This window comes from Pagrus pagrus, assembly GCF_965226575.1.
Source record: "Pagrus pagrus genome assembly, chromosome: 10".
Classification (NCBI taxonomy): Eukaryota; Metazoa; Chordata; class Actinopteri; order Spariformes; family Sparidae; genus Pagrus; species Pagrus pagrus.
The window spans coordinates 10,622,487-10,647,474 of record NC_140194.1 but is presented as its reverse complement, the minus strand read 5'-3'; the positions used below and the strand labels follow the sequence as shown (position 1 = coordinate 10,647,474).

General features: G+C 41.5%; 1 protein-coding gene across 3 annotated transcripts in view; it reads right to left on the bottom strand.

Annotated features, from left to right (window-relative positions):
* The window catches only part of scaper (S-phase cyclin A-associated protein in the ER), a 59,517-nt gene extending 35,722 nt beyond the window's left edge, over window positions 1-23,795 (bottom strand). The window contains exons 1-19 of one of the 3 annotated variants that reach the window (XM_084364067.1): window positions 23,480-23,795; window positions 18,608-18,725; window positions 16,329-16,405; window positions 15,526-15,723; window positions 12,513-12,613; window positions 11,946-12,062; window positions 11,175-11,302; window positions 10,797-11,083; window positions 9,928-10,278; window positions 8,407-8,574; window positions 8,232-8,298; window positions 8,029-8,146; window positions 7,574-7,685; window positions 6,988-7,128; window positions 6,475-6,630; window positions 6,241-6,383; window positions 6,046-6,127; window positions 5,791-5,943; window positions 4,078-4,185 (exon numbers count right to left, since the gene is read on the bottom strand). In XM_084364067.1, the coding sequence (XP_084220193.1) occupies window positions 4,078-4,185; window positions 5,791-5,943; window positions 6,046-6,127; window positions 6,241-6,383; window positions 6,475-6,630; window positions 6,988-7,128; window positions 7,574-7,685; window positions 8,029-8,146; window positions 8,232-8,298; window positions 8,407-8,574; window positions 9,928-10,278; window positions 10,797-11,083; window positions 11,175-11,302; window positions 11,946-12,062; window positions 12,513-12,613; window positions 15,526-15,723; window positions 16,329-16,405; window positions 18,608-18,725; window positions 23,480-23,647 (2,793 nt within the window). In that variant the 5' untranslated portion in view covers window positions 23,648-23,795. Of the gene's footprint in view, window positions 1-4,077; window positions 4,186-5,790; window positions 5,944-6,045; window positions 6,128-6,240; window positions 6,384-6,474; window positions 6,631-6,987; window positions 7,129-7,573; window positions 7,686-8,028; window positions 8,147-8,231; window positions 8,299-8,406; window positions 8,575-9,927; window positions 10,279-10,796; window positions 11,084-11,174; window positions 11,303-11,945; window positions 12,063-12,512; window positions 12,614-15,525; window positions 15,724-16,328; window positions 16,406-18,607; window positions 18,726-22,346; window positions 22,886-23,479 lie in introns of those variants that run through there. The other 2 variants (XM_084364068.1, XM_084364069.1) reach the window with 2 other exon arrangements.
* Between the last annotated feature and the right edge of the window lie 1,193 nt (window positions 23,796-24,988).

The following is a 24,988-nucleotide window of genomic DNA, read 5'->3' as shown; positions in this document are numbered from 1 at the left end:
GTTTCTTGTGCGCTATAACTAATAATTTTTTTTTTTTTTTCAAATGAAAATTGACAATGCAAAAACAATGCAATGCAAGTCAAAATTACAATGGAAATAAAACAGCATATAATCCTTGTTCAATGACTCTAAGCAGAGGTTATACACATACGACATGGCACTGACTATATTGTGTGACATGTAGATCTACACCTCTCAATAACACCATTATATCCTTTAATTACCTCCACTCTTTTGAAGCCACCCACCCACAGACCTGCTAAAAAGCTGGAGGTGTTGCCTCCTGTCTGGCCCTGTCAGATGATTCTGATATTTCCACCAGGAGACAAGGGAATGTAACCCAATTTGAACAACATGATGCATGTGCAAGAAACCAATTACCCAATTATGCTGTCATCCAGCACCCCAGAGGATAGGATGGCCTCACAGATAAAGGGGCTTCCATTCAGCAGTCGAGCTGAACTGTGTGTGGGATGCAATACCCTTTGGTCACAAGTGTTGTCAGTGCACCTGCTGCCTGAATAGGGGTTTTCACTTAGTGTCATTGGAATAACAGGTGTCCTTAGCTGGGTTAAAGTGTGCTAGACTAAATTAGTGCCACAAAACTACTAACTGAATGTAAAGGTTTCTTTACCATTTTGACTTAAAGACCTTTTGTATAAACCACTACTATGAGCAAAGTAAGAACAGTTTTAATCATTTTTACATAGCTTTTCAACCACAATTTTTTTTACAATATTGATTAATCCTGTGATTATTTTCACGATTTAAGATTTATTATGTATGTAGAAAATGCTCATCACCATTTTTCAGAGCCCAAGTGATGTCTTCAATTCAAGAAATATTCTAGAAATATTTGGAGCAAAATGTGTGACAGTTGTGGGGTTTTTGTTGCCAGCAATGCCAATCAAATCTTATTATACAACAGCAACATGGTCCTAATTGCACAAATCAGCTAAGACTTTGGGTTAATCTCTTGATAAAGTCTATGCAACAATTATTTTTGAAGGTGATGTTGCGTACTTAGTAATAAATATTAAATATTATAGAGAAATGTATAAGATTTTAAGCAACAATTTCAGGAGCTTTGACATTGGCCAAGTAGTTAACATATTTTAGCCTTTTTCCAAGGGATTTAAGTAATAAGAACAAAATAGGAGAAAAAAGATGATGATAGATAACTTGGCATGCAAAGGGCACTGCGAGTGAGAGTATTAGGTTTCCTAGGAGGGATGTGTGTGTCTGTATTTGTATGCGCACACCTCTGCCCTCTACTCTGAGAGACTACAGGTCAGTCATGGCTCATGACCGTAGCTGTCCCTCACTTGGGAGGCAGCTGTTCAGTAATCTCTCTGAGAGGCTATCCAGTGCAAGAGCCACTCACTTAATGGAATCATTTCAGTGACGCATCCAAAACATCTTTGCAAAATCACACTGGTGGTAAAATAAAAAGGGTACCTGAAATATTAAGCTGTCAAATAAGAGTATAATGCTGACACACAAACAATGATCCTTTAGCAAATAAATATATAATGATTACATCCCATTTCCTGTTGCTCGGAGGCTAGTCTGAATGGAAGTTGTGTAGACTGAGTGTTTGAGACAATCAGATTTGATGACAGACAGCTGTCTACCACTGAACCATTGTAACAAAGCAGCAAAGACGCTGGCCTTAGGCCACTGCTACAGCACAATACCACAGATTGCGAGTAATGTGATACTGCTCTCAACATCACTCCTTTCCCCTGACACAAACAGACCTATAACAGATCTAAAGGGCGGCCAACACAACATACAGACTCTATGGGATGTGTTCATCCACTGCCTTTTTTGTCACAAACAAAAGCCTGAGAGGTCGGCTTTCAATTTGGTGTGAAACAAACAGCTGTATTTCATGTTGGTTACTAGATAAGATATGACACTGCACTGGATATAGTTACCACCACTACAGTGGTTTACATGACATTTTTGTATTGAACTGCATCTTATCAGTGACATTTAAGAAGGGCGCAAGTAACACACGGGACAAAAAAAACAAAAAAGAAAAACAGACAACTATTCATTGGATCTATCAACAGCAGCTTCACTGCTATAACGAGACATGATGTTGGATCTCATAACACTGTGGGGAGGGAGAGGCTCGCTTCAGCTGGCAGTCTGGATATTTCATCACCGTTCTCAATGTTGGGCTATCAGTGCAGCTTTAACTACAAGACCTTTAGGACTACTCGGTGCCTTTGGGAGGTCTGGTCTGATACCCTCTGCAGCCTGGTGATCAGTATACTGGCAATGCTTGCCAACAGCAGTCTTTCCTCAGAGAAGGGTTTTGTGCTGCCATGTCTAAAAAATGATCAGTGAATCATGTCAGAAGCCATGGGTCTTGGATATTACCTGCATCATTTTAAACCAGGACAGCTGGCGAGTAAAAAGAGTGATTGCCATCTCAGGCTCTGTTCTTATACATCGACTTTACCCGGTGGATAATCATTTTATTTTCAATTTAATTTGCAGGTCTTTCAGAATGAGAGAAAATGACTAAATATGAAGGCACAGGGCGTTTGCTGGCTGCTTCTCTGAAAAACTATGCCGTGACCTCTGCTCAGTTGAACCAACCATCTTCATTTTAATTAAAAATCTTTCATTGCAGGGAGAGTTATGGAGGCGCAGTCTGGAAAATAGTTGGCAGTGTTATGAATTCAATACTGGACACCAAAATGAGATTTGATATAAATAACAAGGGGCCACATAAGTCCATCTAAACAAACGTAGACCTATTGGATAGCTTGATTAGCTTTCACATAGAATAAGATAAAGTCGTTCTGGACCTCTAAACATTATCTTTTAGAGAAACTACAAGACTAACAGGCCAATCCAATAACACAATTAATACAAACTGTCAAGTACAGCTTTTTAGAATAATCCAGATACAAAATCGTGCAAGGATGACTTGGAGTTCAGAGACTTAAACTTGAATTCATTCGTACTGAAAAAAGGCAATACTCAAGGTAGTAATATCTTAACGTGATATGTAAGAATTGTCCTGAAACTGTGGTCAGTGAACATAGCCGTATCGGTACCAGACACAGCCTCCAAGACAGACTGAGGCCAGTTTGATGACAGGAAATACAGTAACGAGGTGATTTACTTTGGCTCTGACAAGTCCACATTTAGGCAAGGGCAGGAGAGGCGTAAAGATCGGGCATCACTCAATGCCCACCTCTGGAGGCCTGAGCTATACTATCAGACTCAACTCTTGAGTTACACAGCGATAATTTGAGACAAGAGTTGCCAAGGTTAGCAGGTTACTATGCTAACTTTAGCAGATATCGGTTATTTAAAAACGAACTATTTCTTCACATGTTGTATTAAAAAATTGCACCTTTAAACATCATACTGAAAGACATATTGCAAATGTTTTAGTTCTGCTCATATATAAACCATTTATAGTGCCATGTTGGTGAAGCTCTTCTCTCCATTGCTTGCATATTTATCATACTGTCAAACTAGAAAAAGTGACCTGCATTTGCAGAGGAAATGATATAGAGGGAAGGAAGGAGGAGGGTATCAATTATTCCCCGCTGAAAAAAGCTTTGAATGAAGGAGCTACCGGGGCCAAAGGTGCTGGGTATAGCACCAACAGTTGTCAGCCTCACAATGAGCACTGCTGAAAAGCCAATCTCATATTGCAGCCTGAGAGGTTACCTTGCATTAACGAGCTGCCTTCCCATGGAAAGGCGCTCCATGACAAAAACAGCCTAGAGACAAGGGGGTGATGTCACCCCTCCACTGAAGCACTGAACCCTGACTGTGTACATTTCAAGGCCCATTTGTAATCTCACAAAGCCAGCAACAGAGCCGTGGCAGTATATAAGGGGACGCATAAACAATAATAATGACCACGTCATAAAAGCCAACCATGGTGTCCCTTTTGTCTTTTTACATGACACAAGCAGCAGCAGGGCCGTATTCTTTGACAGGATGAGTGGGTGTTTGTTCCTGGCAGGGTGTGTGTGTGTGTGTGTGTGTGTGTGTGTGTGTGTGTGTGTGTGTGTGTGTGTGTGTGTGTGTGATACGCACCACTTCCTCATCAGAGAGCTCCCGTCCCTGGATGCTGCTACTGTCTCGCACAGCCTGTTGATGCCTCTTGCCCTTGGTGTGGCTGAACAGGTGCACCTCTGAGGTGATCTACAAACACAAACACAGTGGTCAGAGGTCACTGCGCCAGACACAATGGAGACAGAAGCAGGGAAGGGTCAACAGAGACCCAGGGGACGCTGGTGAAACGATATACCACATGAGCTTTTCAAAAGGGACAAAAATGGTGTCTAAAGCTCAGTTTAAAGGAAAACCTAAGGAAAGGAAATGTGATTTGTTACATGAGCCATATTTTTTTGTAAATTGGCGACAATATGCCTTTTTTTGTATAACAATTTTTTATGAAACTAATTGATCCTTCAGCAATAGAGTGTAGCAGGATAGGACCCTCAACACAATAACTCTTTTGGTATTTTAATATTTAACAAAAGGAAAGTGCACTAAAACAAAACCCCATATACTTTACAAGATGTTTTAAATATTTATTTATTTATTTGTTTGTTATTTCGGGCATGTCAGTTAGATCAATCATCACACATCATCTTAGTTTAAATCATACAATACATATGACCGAAAGGGAAAGCGGAAGAAGCAAAAGCTTATCTAGTCCCGCCCCCGTATACACTTAACGTTGGGGACAGCAGCGGACTTGTAGATGTCTAAATGAATGCAGGTCTGAGAAATGGCCACAACAAGAGGCAGGTGTGCAGGAAGCAATGCTGTTCTTCAATCTCTGGAAACAAGCCCATTTAGAATGGTTTGTGTTTAATGTCATTAAATTAAGTGCTTGCTGCTGACCAATCCATGATCTCTGGTGTCAGATGCTGGCCAAGGTCATCTAACATTTTAACAAGATTCTCTCTTCCACCCCCGACCCCCCCCTCTTTATCTGATGCTGGTTTGGAGACTCAAGGTGTCCCACCCTTGTTGCCGTGGTAGCCACTCTGTCAGAGATAAATGTGTCTGCTTGTCTCGCCTGACACTTGAAAAAGAATAAGCATGCTCAGTCATAAATCTCTGTTTAAGAGCCCATGTTTAATCAATGCAGTTAAATCCTCATTTAAATGTGCCCTCTTCCAAAAATCCTCTGAATCACTTTCCATCAACATTTTAATGTATATACACAGCTTGCCAAATAAACACAGGAGCTGCACAGAGGTGTTCTGCTGCAGAATCTGCATCTTTCCCTCACACAATATTAGTCCAGGAGAGGAAGGTAATTAAATGAGAAGTCGCAGAACAATTCATGCCCATTAGGAAGCAATGAGGACTTTTTAGATTTTCATCCCGCTACAATTTAGAGGCCAGGGAAGTTGTACTGTAATGGTTAGTTTTTACTACAAGCCTGCAAGTGCTCAATTGGGACTTCATCAGATTAAATTTTTTTTTTGGCTGTTTGGCCAATATTAGATTCCTGTGTGAACTGATTACTTCTGCGCAAAAGAACAATAACATAACATACAACAGATTTCATCCAAAATTTCAGAATGTCTGTCAGCCTCTCCTCAAGAGTCTCGTGACCAAGACACTGAGTTTAGGTCAGTGGGTAACGTAAAAAACAAAGAGAAAAAAGAAAAAAAATTAACTGAAAAGATCAGATTCCATTTAGTAGTGACCGATTCATCGTCATTGTGATAAGAACATACTCATTGCATTTCAGATGCGCTTATTGTGCAAGAAAAAACCTGTACGTACCACAACGCAACACAGGGAGCACTGTTTCTTGCGCTCATATGGTGTAAGTTTGGGGGCGTAGTCCGTATTAGCATGTCGACCACTGCTGAGCTCAGCAGCCTTCTCCTTCCTCTGCTCGATTTGCTCCATATGTCGACGGCTGCTCTCATCGTGCTATGGAAGAAACCAGACACCAGACACCAGGGGTCATATGGGAACCTGGGAATTCCTGTATGGTGTCCAATGGGGACGCAAGGTGACATGGTATAAACTTACCTTCATCTGGATTTTCTTCTGCAGCTCCTCCATGGCCTCCTGCTGAGCAGCACTAAGAGCAGCCAGACGTTCCTCTCGGTCTCTTCATAAAAGACAATCAAAAATGGCTGTATATGTAAATACAAGTCTCCCATTTAACAAAGTGACTGTTGGAATCTAATGAGGATTGGAGCAGCCACTAGTGTATCGACAAACCTGGCTCTTTCCCTTGCTGCATCTTCTCTAGCTTTCTCCTTTTCCTGCCTCTGCTGTTCAATACGAGCCTCCTGCTCTTTCCTCCGCATCAGCAGCTCCTCCACCCGTGCCTGCCGCTCTGCTTCCAGGACCCGTTTACGCTCCTACAGAGGGAGTGGAGGATATTGAAGATGCACCTAGAAACAAAACTTAAAAACTAAAAAAATAAATGTTAATCTTTGGTTATTGTTTCACCTGTACAGCTTCATCTCTGGCCTGCTTCTCCTCCTGTCTCCTCTGTCTGTCTTCCTGCAGCTCGTTAAGCCGTTGCTCATACTCATTTAACTTGGCCAGGGCATCATGCCTCTTGTTTTGGGCTTCCAGAGTGTTGATGAATGCGATTTCATTCACCTGTACAGACAGATACATATGAACCAGGATATTTATACACACAGTATAAATATCAATAAACATGAACGCAGATATATAGAAGTTTGGGGGGTGTCGGTTTGGCTGTCTCCAGTCTAAATATTGTAACTTATGAAATGTGTTAAAAAAATAGGAGCAATATTTTGGCTAGAATCAGCCGAACTGACACGCTGTCAAGCCGCAGCAGTCATTTTTTTAGACATTGTGTGTTGATGAATGTAATTTAACACTTGAAGTGAAAAAAGTATGACCGCAAACGTCCCACTTAATTCATAAAAAAACTCTTTCGCTGTCACGAGCATTTGGTTACTGCTTTTGCAGGGGAATCCCCTCCTCTACCTTGGCTTCTTCTTCTTGGGCTTTCTTCACAATCGCCTGGAGCTGCAGTTCTCGCTTAAACTCTGCATGTAACAGCCTTTCCTCCATCATCCTTCGACGCTGCTCTAACAACTCCTCCTTCCATTTTCTCACCTCCTTCTCCTGCAGAAAGAGAAGAGTGACACACAGGAACGGGTGAAAATGTAAAAAAAAAAAGAAATATTGTACATTCTCTCCAAAACAACAGACAATAGATTCTTAATCTATCTGTTGCTACCCTCTCCAGCGTGTCCACATGGGGATTAATGCGAATACACACCACTTCATGTATTTATGTGGTTAATCCTGATTTATTCTGGGACTCACTCATCTTGCCATGGTCTGGGGAACAAAAACAAACTTCATGAAAGGCTGTTGATTTTGGCCGGGGGTCTCTCTCACGACTGTCTGCGGCCAGCTGGCCTGGATGCGACTGGAGGGGGTTATAATATTTAGTGATTCTATCAGGCAGTGTGCTGACAAAACCTCTCGTCATGAGCCAGACTGGGCTTCGCTTGCATGGAGTTTCTTCAGGGTGCTTTCCGTCAACTTAGCACAGCCCACTCACCCTCTCCAAGAGCTTCTGCAGTTTGAGCGTCTTTTCCTCACGGAGTTTTTCCCTCAGCTGCTGCGCCTTCAGCTGTTTCTCCTCATGTTTCTTCTTTGACTCTGCAATTGTTCTGTCAAAAACATGGAAACAAATCATTCATCTCTTTCCGTTTGCCTCTAATTAAAAAAACGTATCGCAGACATAGACTCTGATAGGCAATAGGGCCTGTTTAGATGTTCTGGGTGGTCACCCTAAAAGGAAAGAAAAGGTCAGGCTCAGTAAGTGGGCCTGTGACTCTCAGGCTGCTGGATTAAATCCTTGTCAAAATAAGGAGAGGGGTTTGCAGATGAGTACATTGAACTGCTGTTGAGGATGGCACTAAAAAAGATTAGCTGATTGTACTGTGTGGATACTGTCTGTGTCAGAAATAAACAAAGCGGAAAAATGTTAAGAAAAATTTAAATGTTTTGCACCTTTTGCGTGATGGTGAGGACAATTTCTCATGCATGTGGATTCCATGTCCAGGAGGCCGAGCTGGTTCCTCTTCTACCATGTCCCCCCATGAGGTACTCTGACGCCATGGCTCACGAGCTAGGAAAATAAACAGACTTCAGTGTAATGCTTGCCATTACAAGGGATGACAATTCAGTTTTCATTTAGATGTTGACCTCCGTACCGTCATAATCTGCCAGCATGTCACTCCAATCAATATTGACTCCACATCCTCCGTTGCCAATGCTAGCCTGTGATAAAGATTTGTCTTTTTTACATGTCAACGTACAATTTAGTAAAAAAAATTAAAATATATATCCAAACATTAACAGTCTAAAATTTAGCATGATTAATCTTACAGAGAAGTCGCTTTCGTTGTCAGTCTCCAGGTCGTTGTTCTCGGCCTGAATCTCTCTGGTCAGCTGCTCTTCTTCAGCGATGGCGCTGGCAATCGCCTCCTCATTGGCCTTCTCCAGCCGGTCGGCAAGCTCCTCTTTCTTGGCAAGGACCTCTGCCATGGACTGCGGCTGAACACATGGCAGCATAGATACCACATCACACATGCAGCATTTCAAATTTCATAAAATGTTGACTTCATGCAAACAACCAGAAACACCAGAAAACGGAAACCTGTTATTGTGATACGATTGGCCTTTTTGATAGACATCATTTTTATATGTCGCAACAACACAGACATAAATAGTAAAATTAACGATGGCTGAATTCAGTTTAGATTTTTCTGCTTCAGGATCCTGGTATTGTACATGCTGGCTAACAGTCATGAATGTAAATTCATTTGACAAAAATATTCCACACAGAGAAATGTGGTAAATTATAATTGAACATAAAGTATTTAATGTAAAGCACCAGAAATAATGTACTTTTTACTTCTGTGCAGTTGGTCCGATTTGTACTTGGATGCAGGATCCAAAGACTGAGGGGAACACCATATCAACCCAATCACAGTTTGTACCACACAATCATCACAAGAATCACAAGTGAGGAAGCATTCAAGAGTCATGCAGGTCACATTTACTGTGAGGATGAAGAGATGGTGGAAGGAGGCAACTGATGGAATCCGTTTACCTCAACCTTGCAAGTATATTGAGAGTTTATGCATTTTCATGACATGGCAATAATAAAAAGAAATGACTCACAGTTTACTCCAGAGCATCAAGTCTTTTACATGAGGCGTGTATGGGAAAGTTAAAAAGTTCAAAATCTTAAGAACACCAGAATAGCCTGGGCGAGGTCAAAGACTAGACTGGTGTTAAATTTGAGGCCAAGTAGCCTTCACTGCAGATTTGAGTTGAAGTTTTTTCCACATTTTTATTCAATGCCTGTCAAAATCTGACAGTACCCCACTTAGAGGTGTAGTCATCCTTGATTAAGTGTATGGAGGTCTGTGTTTACACACTCCATGATGCTTAATAATAGTGACAACACCTGATGTGGGCAGACAATGTTTGCATAAGATCAGTTGCTGGGTTGAACACAAATTGGTAACTCAGAAAAGGTTCTTCAGAAATATATATATATATATATATATATATATATATATATTTTATTTTTTTTGCACAATATTTTAAAAAGGTGGCCGAAATAACTAAAACAAGTTGAATTGAAAACAAGTTAATAGATTTGTTTTGGGCATCACCCTGGGAGCACTTGCTCGAGTACAAAAGTAATCTACTCACAGCTATTCTTCACAGAGAACGGCGCTATAACAACACTGCACAGTGCTAAGCAGTCTTGCCTGCACATTTGGTCTGGAGGTTTCTTAAGATTGACTTTGTTTAGGCGGTGAAGGACCCTTAGGGATCCCTGCCCCCCCACCCTCCCGTCCCCTCCCCTCTGCTCCTCCATCTCTCAGCACTCACAGTAGAAAGCTCTGTGGGGTCCAGCACACTCTCCAGTTTCACCGCTGCCATGGGAGTCTCAGCCTGTCCTGGAGCAGATGTGGCCATGCCCTGCGACGCGCCCCCCTCAGCCCCATTGTCCCCCAAGGCCAACAGTGCACTGAGCCCATCCGCCTGGGGAAGGTCTGGGGATGTGGAGAGTGCCAGAGCAGGGACTGGGACTGATAGAGTAATGTCTGTTGGTGGGACTGTGGCTGAGGACGGGGTGGGTTCTGGGGCTTGGGATGGGGTGAGAGCTGCTATGGGGGGAGGCGCGTCTTCACAGGGTGCGTCGACACACTGCCCCGAGTCTTGTGCACTCTCTGCTGGGGGCTGCACCGACAGTCACACACAAACACACGCAAACTCATTTTAAAACATGCATATTTCAAGCAATTCATGAGAGCAATAACACACACAAAAAAAGAAATCAAACCAGTCAATACTCAACACATAGCTAAAAACACAAAACATGCAGGAAAGCTGGCACTAACATGCCCTAAACATCCAATTCCTATCAAATTAAGCTGATAGATTGGAAATACTGATTTGTATTTCTGATTCAACCGATGGCTAAAACACACTCTTACCAAGTGTGTCTGGAGGCATCGACAGAGTATTTATTTCATGGGAGTGAAAATGGGTTTTCTGCCTCTGAAATGTCAGCATACAATCAATCGCCTTAAAGTTGATATGCCTGTCTGGACAGTCTGTCTATGAATACCATGGAGCCCAAAACAAAAACAAATGTGGCTGATAAAATGGTCTAGTGTTACTCTGCTCCTTGTGAATAATTGATATCCAGGGACTGCTCAGAGACTAAGACGTCACAAGGTACTGAACCTCAATACCTCCATCATGTGCCCATTCTCTGGACGTCCAACCTTCTCCAGATTGTCAGACTCGGCAGGGACTTGCTGCTCTGAGTCCGTCTTGGCTGCATCATTGTCCGGGGTACACTGAGGACGGAGTTGTTGCTCCTCTTGAGGTGGCGGATGTGAGTGGTCACACTTGGCGCTGTCCTGTTTTGGGATGACTTGTGCCAAGACAGGACTGACCTTGGCAACTATTGCAGCAGAGCGAGGTTTGGCAGTGCGTCCTCGCTGGACGGTCTCCCAGCCCTCTGCATCCTTTTTACCTGGAGAGCACACAAGGTACTTTGTCAATCAAGGAGAAGAAGATGTGCTGTCCAAGTACATTCTGGCTTTCTGCAAGGGGAGATTTCTTACCAAGTTTTTCTACCGGGGAGATTGTTTGTTGATTGGAATTAGGTACGGCCTGAGTGCACTTCACCCGGTCTGCCCAGCTGGGGCCTGTGTGGGAGAGCCGGGCTGCAGCCAGTGTAGCCGGAGGACCACTAAATAAGACACAAACATCATGCATGAGAACAAACAAATGTGCACCTGTTCAGTGAAGCCTTTACTGTCAGCAGGTAGGATTTTCAATTTTATTACGCCATTATATCTAATCTCTGAGCAGCTCCTACAGTCCTGCCCGTGTAAGACACTTGAGCAGTCCGAAGACAGTGCCTATCTAACACGCCTGCACTCTCCGCTCTGAGATAGCATGGGACTGAATTGGACAACAGGCCTCCGTCATGATCGATATCCATTTCCTGCGGCATCCGATTACAGAGCAGTGCACATATTGAACCGATGCTTCAGCAGTCTTTAACTGACACTTTCATCTACACCTTCCACTGATTCTGTGGCCAAAGAGTGAGAGACTGAACAAATTGCATTAAACAAATGCTTCACCATCAGCAATCAATGGCTGTATTGCTAGATAACGGAGTCTGCATTTTCTAACCCCTTTAAAAACAGGCATAGTGCGTCATTTAAAATATTGATTGGTTAATAACAGGATGCCTTATAATACAATTTTAAATCAAATAAAATGTTGTGTTGATCTTTAAAATGAAATCAAACACCTAATGGTGGAGGGAAAGTGGGGTTTCGTGCAGCATACAGGCCTTAAAGCATGACTAAGTCAGAGCTTACCCAAAGGTGAGGGTTCGACGTGCCCCTGGGGAAGGAACCATTCTGTCCGCTGAGGGACTGGGCATCACGTGACGTCCTGGAGACATCTTACGCACCTCCCAGGCTAAAGATGTGGGCCTGAAAAAAATGAAAGTGGTGAACATTATTTAACTAACGCTAATTACAATCCCTAGTTGCCAAACACACACACAGACTTGGCTTACACTTCAGCAAATCAGTTAAATAGCTGATTCACTTGCAGCAATTTTGCAATAAATGGAGCGTGTAACATTTCAGGATGTCTTATTGATTAACAGTACGCCTTAAATGAACAAATTGGGAGGCAGCACTGGGAATTTCATTTCTTAGTCAATTTACGGTTGCAGTGGTCACTGTGTTAAAGAGAAGCCAATAAACTCATGGATCTCTTTGAATCAAAGCCAAGGCTATTGATCCACTCTGTTTGTGACTCAAAGTCAGAGTCCAGACACCAGCACTTCCAGTTTCACCTCAGGGAGCAACTAAAAATGGGTAGTGTAGGACAGACAAAGAAAAGGAGTGAGAAAAAAAAAAGAAACTGAAGATTACCTGTTCTGGGCGTCTGTTTTCTCCAACTTCTCCTGGAGCTGGATCCAGTCTATGAGGGCTTTAAAATCCCGTACGTAGTTGTCCAACATCATTAGCACCTCCTAGAGACAAGCAGACACAAAATGATAAAGAGTGATTACATGCAAATTATAAAACACAAGCATAAAAAAATGCACAATGTACAAACCAACAGAAAGATAGGTTTAAAAATAAATAAATAAAATCCGATGCACGTGTGTGTCTTAATATTTGGACAATATTAATGTAAAATGGTGTCAGTTTCACACAGCTTGAAATGCCAAGCATGATTTAAGCATAAAATTATGCATTTAGAGCTGCAACTAATCATTATAACCTAAAATGGCTCTGCCAAGGCCCAACATTCCCCTTTAATTCAATTAAGCCTAATCCAATAGCAAATAAAACATTTTTTAGATCTGCTCAATCCAAGTTTTTATTTGGATCTGCATCAAAGCTTACTCATTCATAGATACCATCCACCGTTTTTTCCCATCAAGATCCATGCATCAAACAATAAGAAATAAAAAAAATAAAAAAAGTTTAAAAAAAGAAAATAAACTCATAATGTTAAGGAAAATGAAACATAAAAAATCCTGGATCCATCCCTTAAACAAAATCTGCACCAAAAACTAAAGGTGTCTATTGTGGAGACCCATCCTCCATCCAAATTTTATGGGAATCCAATTTAGTAGTCATTGTGTATTCCTGCTGACAAACCAACAAACAGACACACAGACACAGGGAGAAACATACCCTGCTTGGCAGAGGTAATTAATCTGCCAATTATTTTCACGATGAATTGTGAAAATTGTGAAAAATGCATTGCTTCTTTTGTCCAACCAGCAATCAAAAACCCAAAGACTCTTTATTTACCATCACAAATGACAAGGACAAGCAGCAAATAGTCAAAAAGAAGCTAGAACTAACAAATGTTTGACATTGTTAGTTGAAAGACTGAAACAATTGATCAATTATCAAAATAGTTGGCAATTAACTTTCTTCTGATTGACTTATCCATAAGTAACTTGACTTATCCAGTTTGAGATGAATTATATCTTTCTGTTAGTTCTCACTCACTCAGGGACCTAAGGTAGAAACAGGAGCTGGGCCAGACATGTTAATGCTCACGTACAAAGAAATTGAAAAGTTTGAGGAAGAACAGAGAAGGCAAATGCCCATTATCAGCACTTGAACTTCCTCACAGTGCCGGTTATCCAGAGGTGGCGGACTGTGTAGAGCTTTTTCCCAGAGCTCTAATGAAACGAACACAACTGATTGATGGGAAGCGTGAAGGGAGTGGTAATTGAGAGTAAAGCTTCACAGTGCTTTTAGTTAATAGACAAGTCAGACCAGTGAAAGATGTGTCCAGCAGCAGGTCTGCTGATTAGAGCTGGTTAACAGGAAAAGACCACCACCATGGCCTGGTGTTCATTTGGTAATGAAGGACAAGACGGAGAGCGGTCCGCTTCTCCTCTGACAGATAAACCAACAGTGAGTGAAGGCACCGTAAAGTGGCTTTCAGCATGTTAACAGGCATACTTACCTAAATACAACCCTCACATAACATTTCATGAGGAATGACAAAATGTTTAACCTTCCAGAGGCGTTGCCATAAAGTAGGATGGGCAGTAAAAGCCTGTGGTCCATACATAGAGACAAGAATGAACAGGTAGAACCCAAGTCAGATTGACTGACCTAAGTTAATTATTCACAGTTTACATTGCTTTTTTTGTTTAATTATTAAAAATCTGAACCTGTATCGGCTCCAAGCAAACACCAATACCAAGAGCTTTTCTTGCCTGGTCTCAGTAATACGTAAAATAACTCACAGATGGGATGAAGGAAAAGTTTATATGTTCGAGTAAGGCCTGTGGATTAAAGAGTGTGGGCATTATTAAGAAGTATATATGAGTCATTCTTCTGGGTGAATTATTTCCCTCCAAGTGGGAAAACATATTACATGAGGTCAGCGCTGAGGTTCTCATTCAAATTATACAAAGCATTACAGTAACACTGCAGAGAGCTGAGCATCACTTCCTGACAATGGTTATGTTTATGTCCACATGTTTTTGGGTGGGAAATTGTTTGTGTGAGAGCACACACTGCAGATTGCCCACAGCTACACTGGGGGTTTGTGGCTGGGGGATATCAAAGCACTCTGCTTCCCCTCCAGATGACTCCATCATCTATCAGTGTCCATTAAGCCCAAGCTGGGTGGGATGGGGGATTATGACCAGCACCCAGCTCCATGGCCATTAGACAGCATTAGGGTGTGTAGAGAGATACAGTGAGGGGGAAAAAAAAAAAAAAAAAGACACCTACTGAGCCAGATGTCTGACACAGGCCATCTGACAACATGCTGATCACACCACAGGGAGCTGCGCTGTGGCACTGACAGCGAGCCAACCACACCACAGGGAACTGGGCTACGGTACTGACCGCAGACCGTCACCAGAACCATGCTCAGCATAATGCAGCATGGCAGAAGAATCAATAAAACACGGGACCAGCAGTATCACACTAGTATGCCCTGGAGCAACAGCAGAGTACTACTCCAAGGCTGCACCAAAACAGAACACGCCAATTCTCAAATAAGGTTCATTTTCTGTGCAAGATGTAGACCAAAATGAAGTAGAAATGGCCAAGCCCCAGTTCAGCAAATGCCTGATGACAAACACAATGCATATACAATATTGTTTACAGTCTGCCATCAATATTCAGTCCAGTCAGGCCCGGGAGAGAGTCCTGTGATAATTCTCTCACCAGCAAGCTTTCAGAGAGCTCCTCTGACATAAAGCAGAAATCAGGAGGAATGCGAGCTGTGAGGGAGAAATTTTGTCATGATGTCAATGTCTCCCTCTAGTGTTCATAAATCAGACCCTTCAGTCTCCCAAAAGAAGAACTCATATTTGATCAGTTCAGATCATGAAAACAGAATTTGCATTTCCCCGGGAGACTGTTTATTTTTTTCTTCTCATCACGGCAAACTAACCCTGCATTCGACGACACTCTGATCGGATTCACAGGTGACGTAAATCTCGTCCACAGCTCGCCGCAGGTTGTCGAAGAGGAAAGCCCAGTAGCGTGCTCGCAGGTCCACCTTGCGGGGCTGCCTTGCTTTGGTGGGGCTCTTCTCTGCCCCCTTCTCCAACAAGGAGCCAGCTGTGCCTTTATTTTCCACAGCAGCATTCTGTGGAGACAAAACATGGAGTAAACTTTACGACAACAATGACAAACTTGCTACAGTGTCATGTAAAATTATAGTTTGTTTATAGCATCTAGGAGGAGTTTTTTCATGTTTGCAGGGACATGGGGTGCAGCTATTGTTTGCCTTTTATTAAGATTTGAACCCCTTGTGGCAATGTTGACTCCACGCATCACCCCAGTGGTGTCAACCACAGTGTGTCAGTATTAAATATTAAAATAGAAGGTATCGGTATATATGGGTACACAAAGATAATATTCCATCAGGTTAAAGAGCATTGTACTAGCCCAGTCAGTGACAAATTGTTTTTGGCAACAATTGCTGTCACACCATTATATAAAGTCCAGTCCTATAACATTCTCCTTGCAGCCTGTAGCAGTCTAAACTATCTTTTTGCACCTCTCTCAGACTTGTGCAAGATCATCTAATGTACATAAGTCTTTAGACTGAAAATGCAGACATTGTAGTCTGCTTTTCAAAAACAGGAAAATTCATGGCCATCAGAGTTACACTTGCAGCATGAGGCAAAAGACATAGATGACATAGCTTGGTGAACGGTGCCCTCTAGTGAAGGATGATGATATACCAACCTGTTTCTTGTTCCTCTGTTGCCCAGAATTGACCCTTTGGGCCCTGGAACTGCCACTGGAGTTGCTTTTAGACTTTGCTGTGTGAAGAAAAAAATATATGCTTATATATAGCAACTGATAAAATAAATCTCTGATAATCCAGATGAAGGTAACGATAAACACACGTGTCTTAGAGCTGTATTGATTAGTCGATGGAAATAAAAATTATTCGTTAACCATTTCAGTCATATTTCAAGCAAAAATTAAGGATGTAAGGATTTGCTGTTTTCTTCATCGCATATGACAGTAAATGAAGAGTCTTTGGGTTTTGGACTCTGGTTTGAGAAAAGAAGCAATTTGAAGACGTCACTTTGGGCTCTGGGAAATTGTCATTTAATCGAGGAACTAACTGGCAAAAAAAAAAATCGATAATGAAAATAATTGTCAACTGAAGCCCTAATGTTGATCATGGACAAATATTGAAGCATAAGTAACTAATAAATTCAAACGCCACAAATGTACACCGAGAGAAGTGGACAACTCTTAACACAACACACAGTTTGAAGATTTCTAGCATTCATGGCACAAACTCAAGAGCAGCAAATAAGCCTTGAATAGAATAACTGCACTGACCCACAAAGAGGAGGCAGAGCCAGAGCCACGGCAAAAGTGAGAAAGTGTGAGGCTTTGGTGGGGGCTTCTGAGTGGGTTGCTCTAAAAAGGAGCTTAAAGCCTAAATAAAGCGATGGGAGCTCTGTGCTGTACAGTAAACTATAGTGCCGAAAAGACGAGCTGAAAAGTTAACATCTTAACGGGCATATTTTTCTTTCAGGGTTTCAGGAATTGCATCAAAAGCACTGTGTAAACATTTCAAAGCCTATTACATAATATTCTATTAACCAAACAGTGTGAATCACAGTGTAGTATTGACCTGTGCCTCCAAAAATGTTATGTTCTACATAACAGAGCACTAGGCATCGGTGTAAGCTTCAGCCTGCATGACAGATTCTCTACACTCTACCATCATTTATCAGTCTAGCCATGAGATGAAAAATGATCATTGTGTTCCAGCTGATATTGTATTACAATGAACAGCAGTGTCTAGCTTGGGTAAGATTACAGACTGTGTTTGACATTGCCAAAGATGGTCACTGTAAAAAACTACAAAACAAAAACACCTTTCGTTGGCTCAAAGATATGGTAAATAAACTTACAGAAAACATCATCCGCAACAGCAATCGGGCAAGTAAGTTTTAAATAAAATTAAATGAAATAAAATGTTTGGTTTTTCCAGAGCAGATGATGGAATTACCTAATGAATGACTCATCCTGCTTCCTTCTCATCTAATCAAATCAAAATCATGTGTGGCTTGGGTACCACTTGGCGATGCCTTGGCCTGCTCAGTCGTCCTCCTGAATCTACATTCTTCATTTATATTCTATATAATTACCAGTATCAGATATTCTGTCAATGAAATTTGTATACTCTGTGATTGTGGTGTTCTGTTCTGTACACTTGACATACATGTATAGTGCACGTCTGTGGCTCTTCCTGAGGTTTCTTCAAAATGTTTCCCCCCTTGCTACGAGGGATATTTTCCATTCTGGGAAGTTTTTCCTCACTCGAATTAAGAGTGTAAGGTGACCCAGTCAGGATGTCATTCGCTGTACACTGTACAGACTGTAAAGCCCATTAAAATTTTGGAAATGCAAGAATGTTGTTGCTTTGCATCCATGACAGTGTTACCTTGTTCTAACTAATTTACCTAAAGCTTTCAAGAAGCTTTCATCTTTGTTGATTCTGGCGGCCCCTGAGGACAAAGCGAAGTAAACTTTGTTTTAGTGCTGTACTGTATTAACAGGCTACAGAACAGCTTCTTTCCTCAGGCTGAGACACCTCAATTCACCCACAGCACTCCACCATAAAGAAGTTTTTATTTCATGACTTATCTGACCCACATAAGTAAGGATCCAACCCGGTAATAGGCTTTGAAAAAACTATAATAGACTCTATAAAACTATACAGAAATAGCCAATTTTCTCACTCATAGTCTTGTTTGCTTATGTATGTCAGATAAATGCATCAATATTAAATTGAGACTGTTTCATAACCAGTTAAAAGTTCCTTGTAGTACCTTAACACAAAGATTAAACGTGACAATTCAATTTAGTTGTTATTTGATTTGACAATTTGTATATGGGCAAGTAAAAATTTAATTCAGGCAGGTAGATTTCTGTAAAAACATTAACGTTGATCCATAAGCATGCACATAAAATTTGCTTTGCATGCTACTACTAACCTTCCTCCTCTTTGTTCTCTAGAGGTACACTCCAGGCAATGAGGTTTCTAGCAGCACGGCCCTCTTCAGCAACTATCTTCCTCACCTTGTCATGGCTGTTGGAGCGCTGAAAAGATGCCTGTGAGAGAAACAAATGCAACACATCAATGTTGCATCTTATCCAAGAGACAAGGAAAGATGCTGTAGAGCAATATAACATAACATTTTTGATAAACAGATGTGGGATTCATGAGGTGACTTTCATTATGATATAATGATATGCTGCCAAAGATGAGGCTAGTTTCACATTAGGCAATTCTGAGAAACATGAGACAATGAAGCATCAGTGGAATAATGGACAAAAGGCTGAGGTGCAAGTCCATCACTTTCTGTTTTGTGAAACCAAGGTATGCAGTATGGGCTTGTTCCATGGCCACAAGTATACTCTACATTTCTCTTTTTGCCAACAAATAACGTGAAAAAAAAATTGTAAAAAATAAATTAATACGCAAACACAGTATGTAATTCGTGCTGCTAGGGGTCCCTCAGTCAAAACAAAAGACGCAAGTACTGTGGGATCATGGGTGCTAAGAAAATGAAAAAATAAACTTTACACATTTAAATATTACATCTTTAAATGAACATCAGTGAGCAACAAAGTTGCAGTGGATGACATGTCCCTTCATTATGACAAACCTGGACAGCTGGCACTGAAGTAAACATTCATGGACGAGGAAATGTTTTGAATATTTATTTACATTATGTTTAGTAACATCCAACGAACATCCTTTCTCACTCTGATGTCGTCTGATGTTGTCACGAAAGTTACAGTGACAGGCGACCAAATGAAACACAGTTACCTTAGTTTAAGTTTAGTTTATTTCGGTCATTTTCCAACTTATAAAAATGCAAATATACAAGGTATCAGGCAGCTACCTTGAATCAAATTACCAATTTCTCTTTGAAAATTGTTGCAAACATTTTGGATAATGTGTGTACACAACTCAACAAGGTTAAATCCTATGTCTTTAAAAACATCAGTGAGCAACACAGTTGCAGTGTGTGGTATGTCACTTCAGTATTTTGAGGAAATCCCATATACATTTATTTGCAATAAATATAAAATATCACACCAAATATGCAGGTGAAGATAGCCTCAACTCATACAAAACTCTTGTTACATTTGCTTAAAACTACAGTGCCCAGCTGTATTAGGACAAATTAGGACCTTTTTTCACAATGAAACTATGTATTTATTAAAGCTAGATAGACTGATGGGATGTTTTACAGCTATCTGCGAACTCCAAGCACCGTTTTGCATTGAGGTTTCATGGGATCCAAATGTATTTATTAATTACTTTGAGTTTGATATTCAAACCCAATAATAGCCGATTAATCCGCCAATACCCGGTCGATAATCAACTACTGGCTTTTTCTAGCTCCAAATTCTGGTGTTTAAAAACCCACTATCGGTCAATCTCTAATATTTATGACCTGTTTTAAAGATTTATGTCCTCGGTATGATTCAGTAGGCTTCGGTGTGCCGCAGACAGGGTAGGGATGTTGGAAAGTATTAAGAGACTGACATATTCTTGGTTTTGATCTTCATGGGATTTGCTGACAATAAAAAAATACATAGAATATCGTTTCCTTTATTCTTGAAACCAAATAGTTAAATTACTGGTGATCTAACCAGTAACAGCCTGAAGCATGAGTATCGTTGCTATGGTTACCTCCATTTTATTACACTGTGTGCACTGATTTTGTACAGTTAAGTATTGTGTAAAGCAGTACAGTGCGATATCATAGACCAACAAATAAAAGCTTTTTTAACAAGTAAATCACGTTTCCTGTGTTCACTCCATGCATTATACATTTTATACGCCAAATATTACAACAGACATAAATATAAAACTAAATATAAGACTGTTAAATATTACACCTATCCTGCGCCTCATAGTAACACAAACATTTTCAATGTGTGTAAAAGTTTTTCAGAAAATTAAATCATATATTAATCAATATTAAAATGACATAATAAATCCCTAATCCTTCCATTGAGGGAAAAATAGCAATACTCAATCACAAGAGAGTGTATTGCACAATGCTGTTTCAATAATTAGTCCCATCCCTGATGTGTGGTTGCTAGCCGGGGCCTAAGCAACAACACTGCATCACGCATTAAGTTTATGGAAGAGGTCTACTGGCACAGACTGTGACAAGAAACAGCTAGAGGCAGAAACTCTAAACCCGCTATGTGCCCAGCATGCATCATGGTTGACCTACACACATTGACTATGCATCAGTGAACTTGACTGTAACCTCGGGTGCAGCAGATAATGTGCACCAAAATAAATGCTGCGAGAAGTCATTCATCACATCCTTTACCTGATGCCCTGTGATGCAACATGGCATCAACAGCGGAGGGATATCCGGTCACAAAATAGTTTAGACAAACAGCTCATGCATAAATTCATAAACTAAATCCGGCCCAAACCCTGAAAGCATTTATTCATTCATAGCAATAACATAAACGAAAGATACGCAGTGTACCCAGTGGCTTACTTGATATAATTTGTCTTTGTAATCTTACATTACTAGGTATTCTGATTTATGGCAATCTGCTTACAAAACAACGCAGAAGCTAAAACCTCTGGGCTTATCATTCTGGATCTTCCAATCTGTGTGCACCCTCTCCCTGCAGAATAGCCTGCACCACTTCTGTACATATATGATTTAATCTAGTGTTGACAAAGTCCTGTGCAAACTTGGCTATTTTTGTCAGACAACTATAAAGATGTGGTTTCAGACTGTAAATACATCGTTACCTGAAACCAACAGAAAAATCGAGAGCCAGTTCTCCTCTTAATAGCAAATGAGTCATGGAACAAACCGTTCTGTCTTTTCCTGGCTGTCTCTCACTAACACCACAAGAAAGCTACAGCTCAAATCATTCCTCTACCACACTTGCAACTGAAACGATGAGGGTGAGAGTTTATGTCTTATTCTGGAACAAGTGATAATTAGGCCACGGTTTATCACATGCAACAATCTTCATGGACAATCGAGCCTAGAGAATAATGTGAACATGACTCATTAACAGTTACACATGAAGAAACAGCATGCATGTATTGCTCTGATACTATTTAATGTCCCGAAGGGAGATACCCAGCTGACCTACTTTTGACGAGCAAAATTCTTTACATGTCGAGTGGCCTGGGCTTTATTCAGCCAAGTAGAAAAGACTACAAAGAGATAAAAGAACATCAAACAACACTGGCCCCACTAAAATGTGCAATAACTAGTCAGGTGGGTCAGCATCAATGCACCATCTCCCATCCACAAACAGCAAATATTTACCCTGTGTTTCCTAGGATTCACAGCCACTGGATGACAGACGAATGTTGTCAAAATACCACAGCCACTACTCACAACCGATTGCTAACTGGCTCAGCACCCTGAGGCAAAAAAGGCTTATAGCAACACTCTCTTGATCTACTTAATCACCTGTAAACAAGCTGTCTCCTTGGCTGCACTGTTGAAAAATAAGATACACTGTAGAGGAGCATAATTACTGTTATGGCCAGGCAATCCTTCCCCATGCACCAGACAGAGTGCTTGTTTTCTAGACTGCGCTGAGTAAGGGACAAGTGTAAGGTTTCCCCTTTGGTAAGGTCTACAAACAGATGCAAGTAAAAGACAGTGGGTGAGATCTAGCTCAGTAGGAGAGACAAAAATCAAAAGATAAAATGATACGTACAGAATAGAAGTACAGTCTGTAAGCAGGTTCCTCGTCCTTATCCACCCCTGACATACTTTTCCAGCCCACTTCAGGCAACCTGTTCCCCCTCACCAGCTCCTCCACTTGTGAAAGGTGACATCGTCATCTGACGGCAGGACCAAAATAGACTCCTTCTGTCCACACTGCTATAGCAACTTGCCCAGCTGTGTCAACTCCTCTCCCAGAAGCGACTGCAAGAGACAAGTGCTCAGTAGCCCACCGGTGGTGCCTTTCGCTTGGACTCTCCTGTCTGTAATCTAGCCTGAGCCCTCAGTGCTCTGCTGAGTTAGCAGCCACTTCTTAGGCCCGACTCACTGCCTGCTGCCGTCTATCTGCCTGCCACTCTCCTCTGCACGCAGCCTCGTATATTTACAGCTTCTTTCCTCTGCTTTCCCTGCTCTGCATCAGAGCCCCCACTCTCCCTCCGTTTCTCATCTCTCACTCTCCTTCTGCCACAACGCTGCGCAGTCATGTGAACACAGCAGGCCTGCCGCTCTGCCCCCCCATCCTGTGTTGCCAGTGATGAGAGTATAGCTGCAGGCTCAGTAGACAGCGTGTGCTAACGCAAGCCTGGCCGTGCACTAGGCACACAGGGTGATGCTCTGGATCTGATTGGACTCGGCACCCGATGATTCATAGGCTGCTAGGGGACAAAACACCCGAGCCCACATGGTCTGTCAGCCTACAAATGGTACAAAAAAAACCTTGAAAGTCTGCAAGAAGTTGGGGCAAACAGGAAGCGGAGGATACTTTACTATCTACTACAGACTCGTCCTGTTATTTGATTTTGTGGTACCCTACACAACACTATTCTTTTGATGTCACATTCTTGCTAATGATGAGACAATACATTCATGCACATTAATATCATGAAGCTTTATGGGTGTGTTTAGCAAAGGTGCTGGTGGAGGGGGAAACGTATCAAGAATTAGGGAGAGCAGCCAACATCACACCTACGGCAGGTAGGGTCACCCAAAAATGCCTAATTCCTGCTGGAGGTGTTAGCCAAGTTAGCTCAAGCTAGCTAGCACTGCATATCAATTATATTGCTCTGAACGTAATTAACGACTGTATTCCCGCCACTAGCAACGAGCTATCAAGTCGTTACATACCTTTAAAGCGGTTATCGATGAATTCTTGCTTTTGCCTCCTCCATGCGAGGAGCCTGAGCTGTTGCTACCGGACCTCTCCCTCCCGTCCCCACCTTGGCTAACTCTTGGGCCGAGACGGTGCTGCCCAGCGCCACGCCGTCGTCCATCGTGGCGGTTGTCTTTGGACATCGACCCGAGGTAAATTCAACGCTCAGTCGGTGAGAAATTGTTGTCTAAATAGGCCGTTGTCTTGATGTTAGAGTTGATGGAAAAACATGTCAGATAAATACATGACAGTGAGGACAACCTAACCCAGTAGGAAGTCTGTTGAGTTAAGATTTTTGACAGGCGTTGGGATTATCCAATAAATACACCGAAACATGGAAACGGCAGTCGCGCCAGCCAATCATGTACAGGATAGTGTGGGTCAATGGGTGGGGCATATTTTGGGGGGGCGGGATTTCGAGTGTCTTCCATAGCAACCATGATGGTCGGGCGGGACGTTTGGTTGATTCCTCAGTATTTGTCAAGGTATCTACAGTTAGCAGGAAGACCAGAAGAGATGCGAACCTGCCTTCAAAACAAAAGCATTTGGGAGCAGACCTTCCTCCCTTTGCTAATATCTTAAGCTTCGTTGTGCTCAGTCTAGCTGTGTGTTAATCTTGTAAGCCTAAACATATAAAGCTGATTCTGATCTAAATGTATATAAATCACAACATGGTTTTGCCCTCAAATATATTGTCTACGTGAACAATATGGATGCTGCCAGACCTCGTAGATGTCCTGGGACCAGACTGGTGAAAGAAAGTTAAAATTTTGTTTAGCTTCTTAAATTGCACCACCCTTAAGTACCAAACAACCAGATGATCTAAGATGTACCCCAACTATGACACTGTTAAAGCATGTTAAAGGCCTTAGTAAAACAGGCAAGCCTCGAAAATTGTATTAATGTGTACGTATATGTCTGCGTTTATTTGTTTACTTTTATATATATTTTAAATGTGCTCTATTCTTTCCGTCACTTTGGTATTGCCTTTATGGGGCCAAAACTGAAACTCATTGGTGAGCCATTGGCCAAATTGTATTTTACTGATAAAGGTACTATCACTTTGCCTGCCATGCTCAGATTATGAAAAATAATCAATAATCCTGCACATTTAAAGAGTGTTTTCTACTTGACAAAAGAAAAACTACAGTCACCAGCTTTAAATCAAGTACAAATATCACTTTTGGGTGGTAGATAAATATTTTTGGGCTTGCACATGAGGCTCAGTCATCACAAGTCCTGTGATTTTTCTTATGTGCAACATCCAAAACCGATACCTAAATATTATGAACTACAGTGCATATCTTATATGAAAACTTAGGTGTATACATTTTGCTGATCTTTGTATAATCTTATCAGCCTTGTCTAGATGGTTTACATGCATTGATTAGATTTTAAGTTCCAAAAAAGTGCGACATGTCAGAATAATAAAAACCTGTATTTTGAAATCCGTGACCGGAAGTACCTGTATGCTCTAGGTTGTT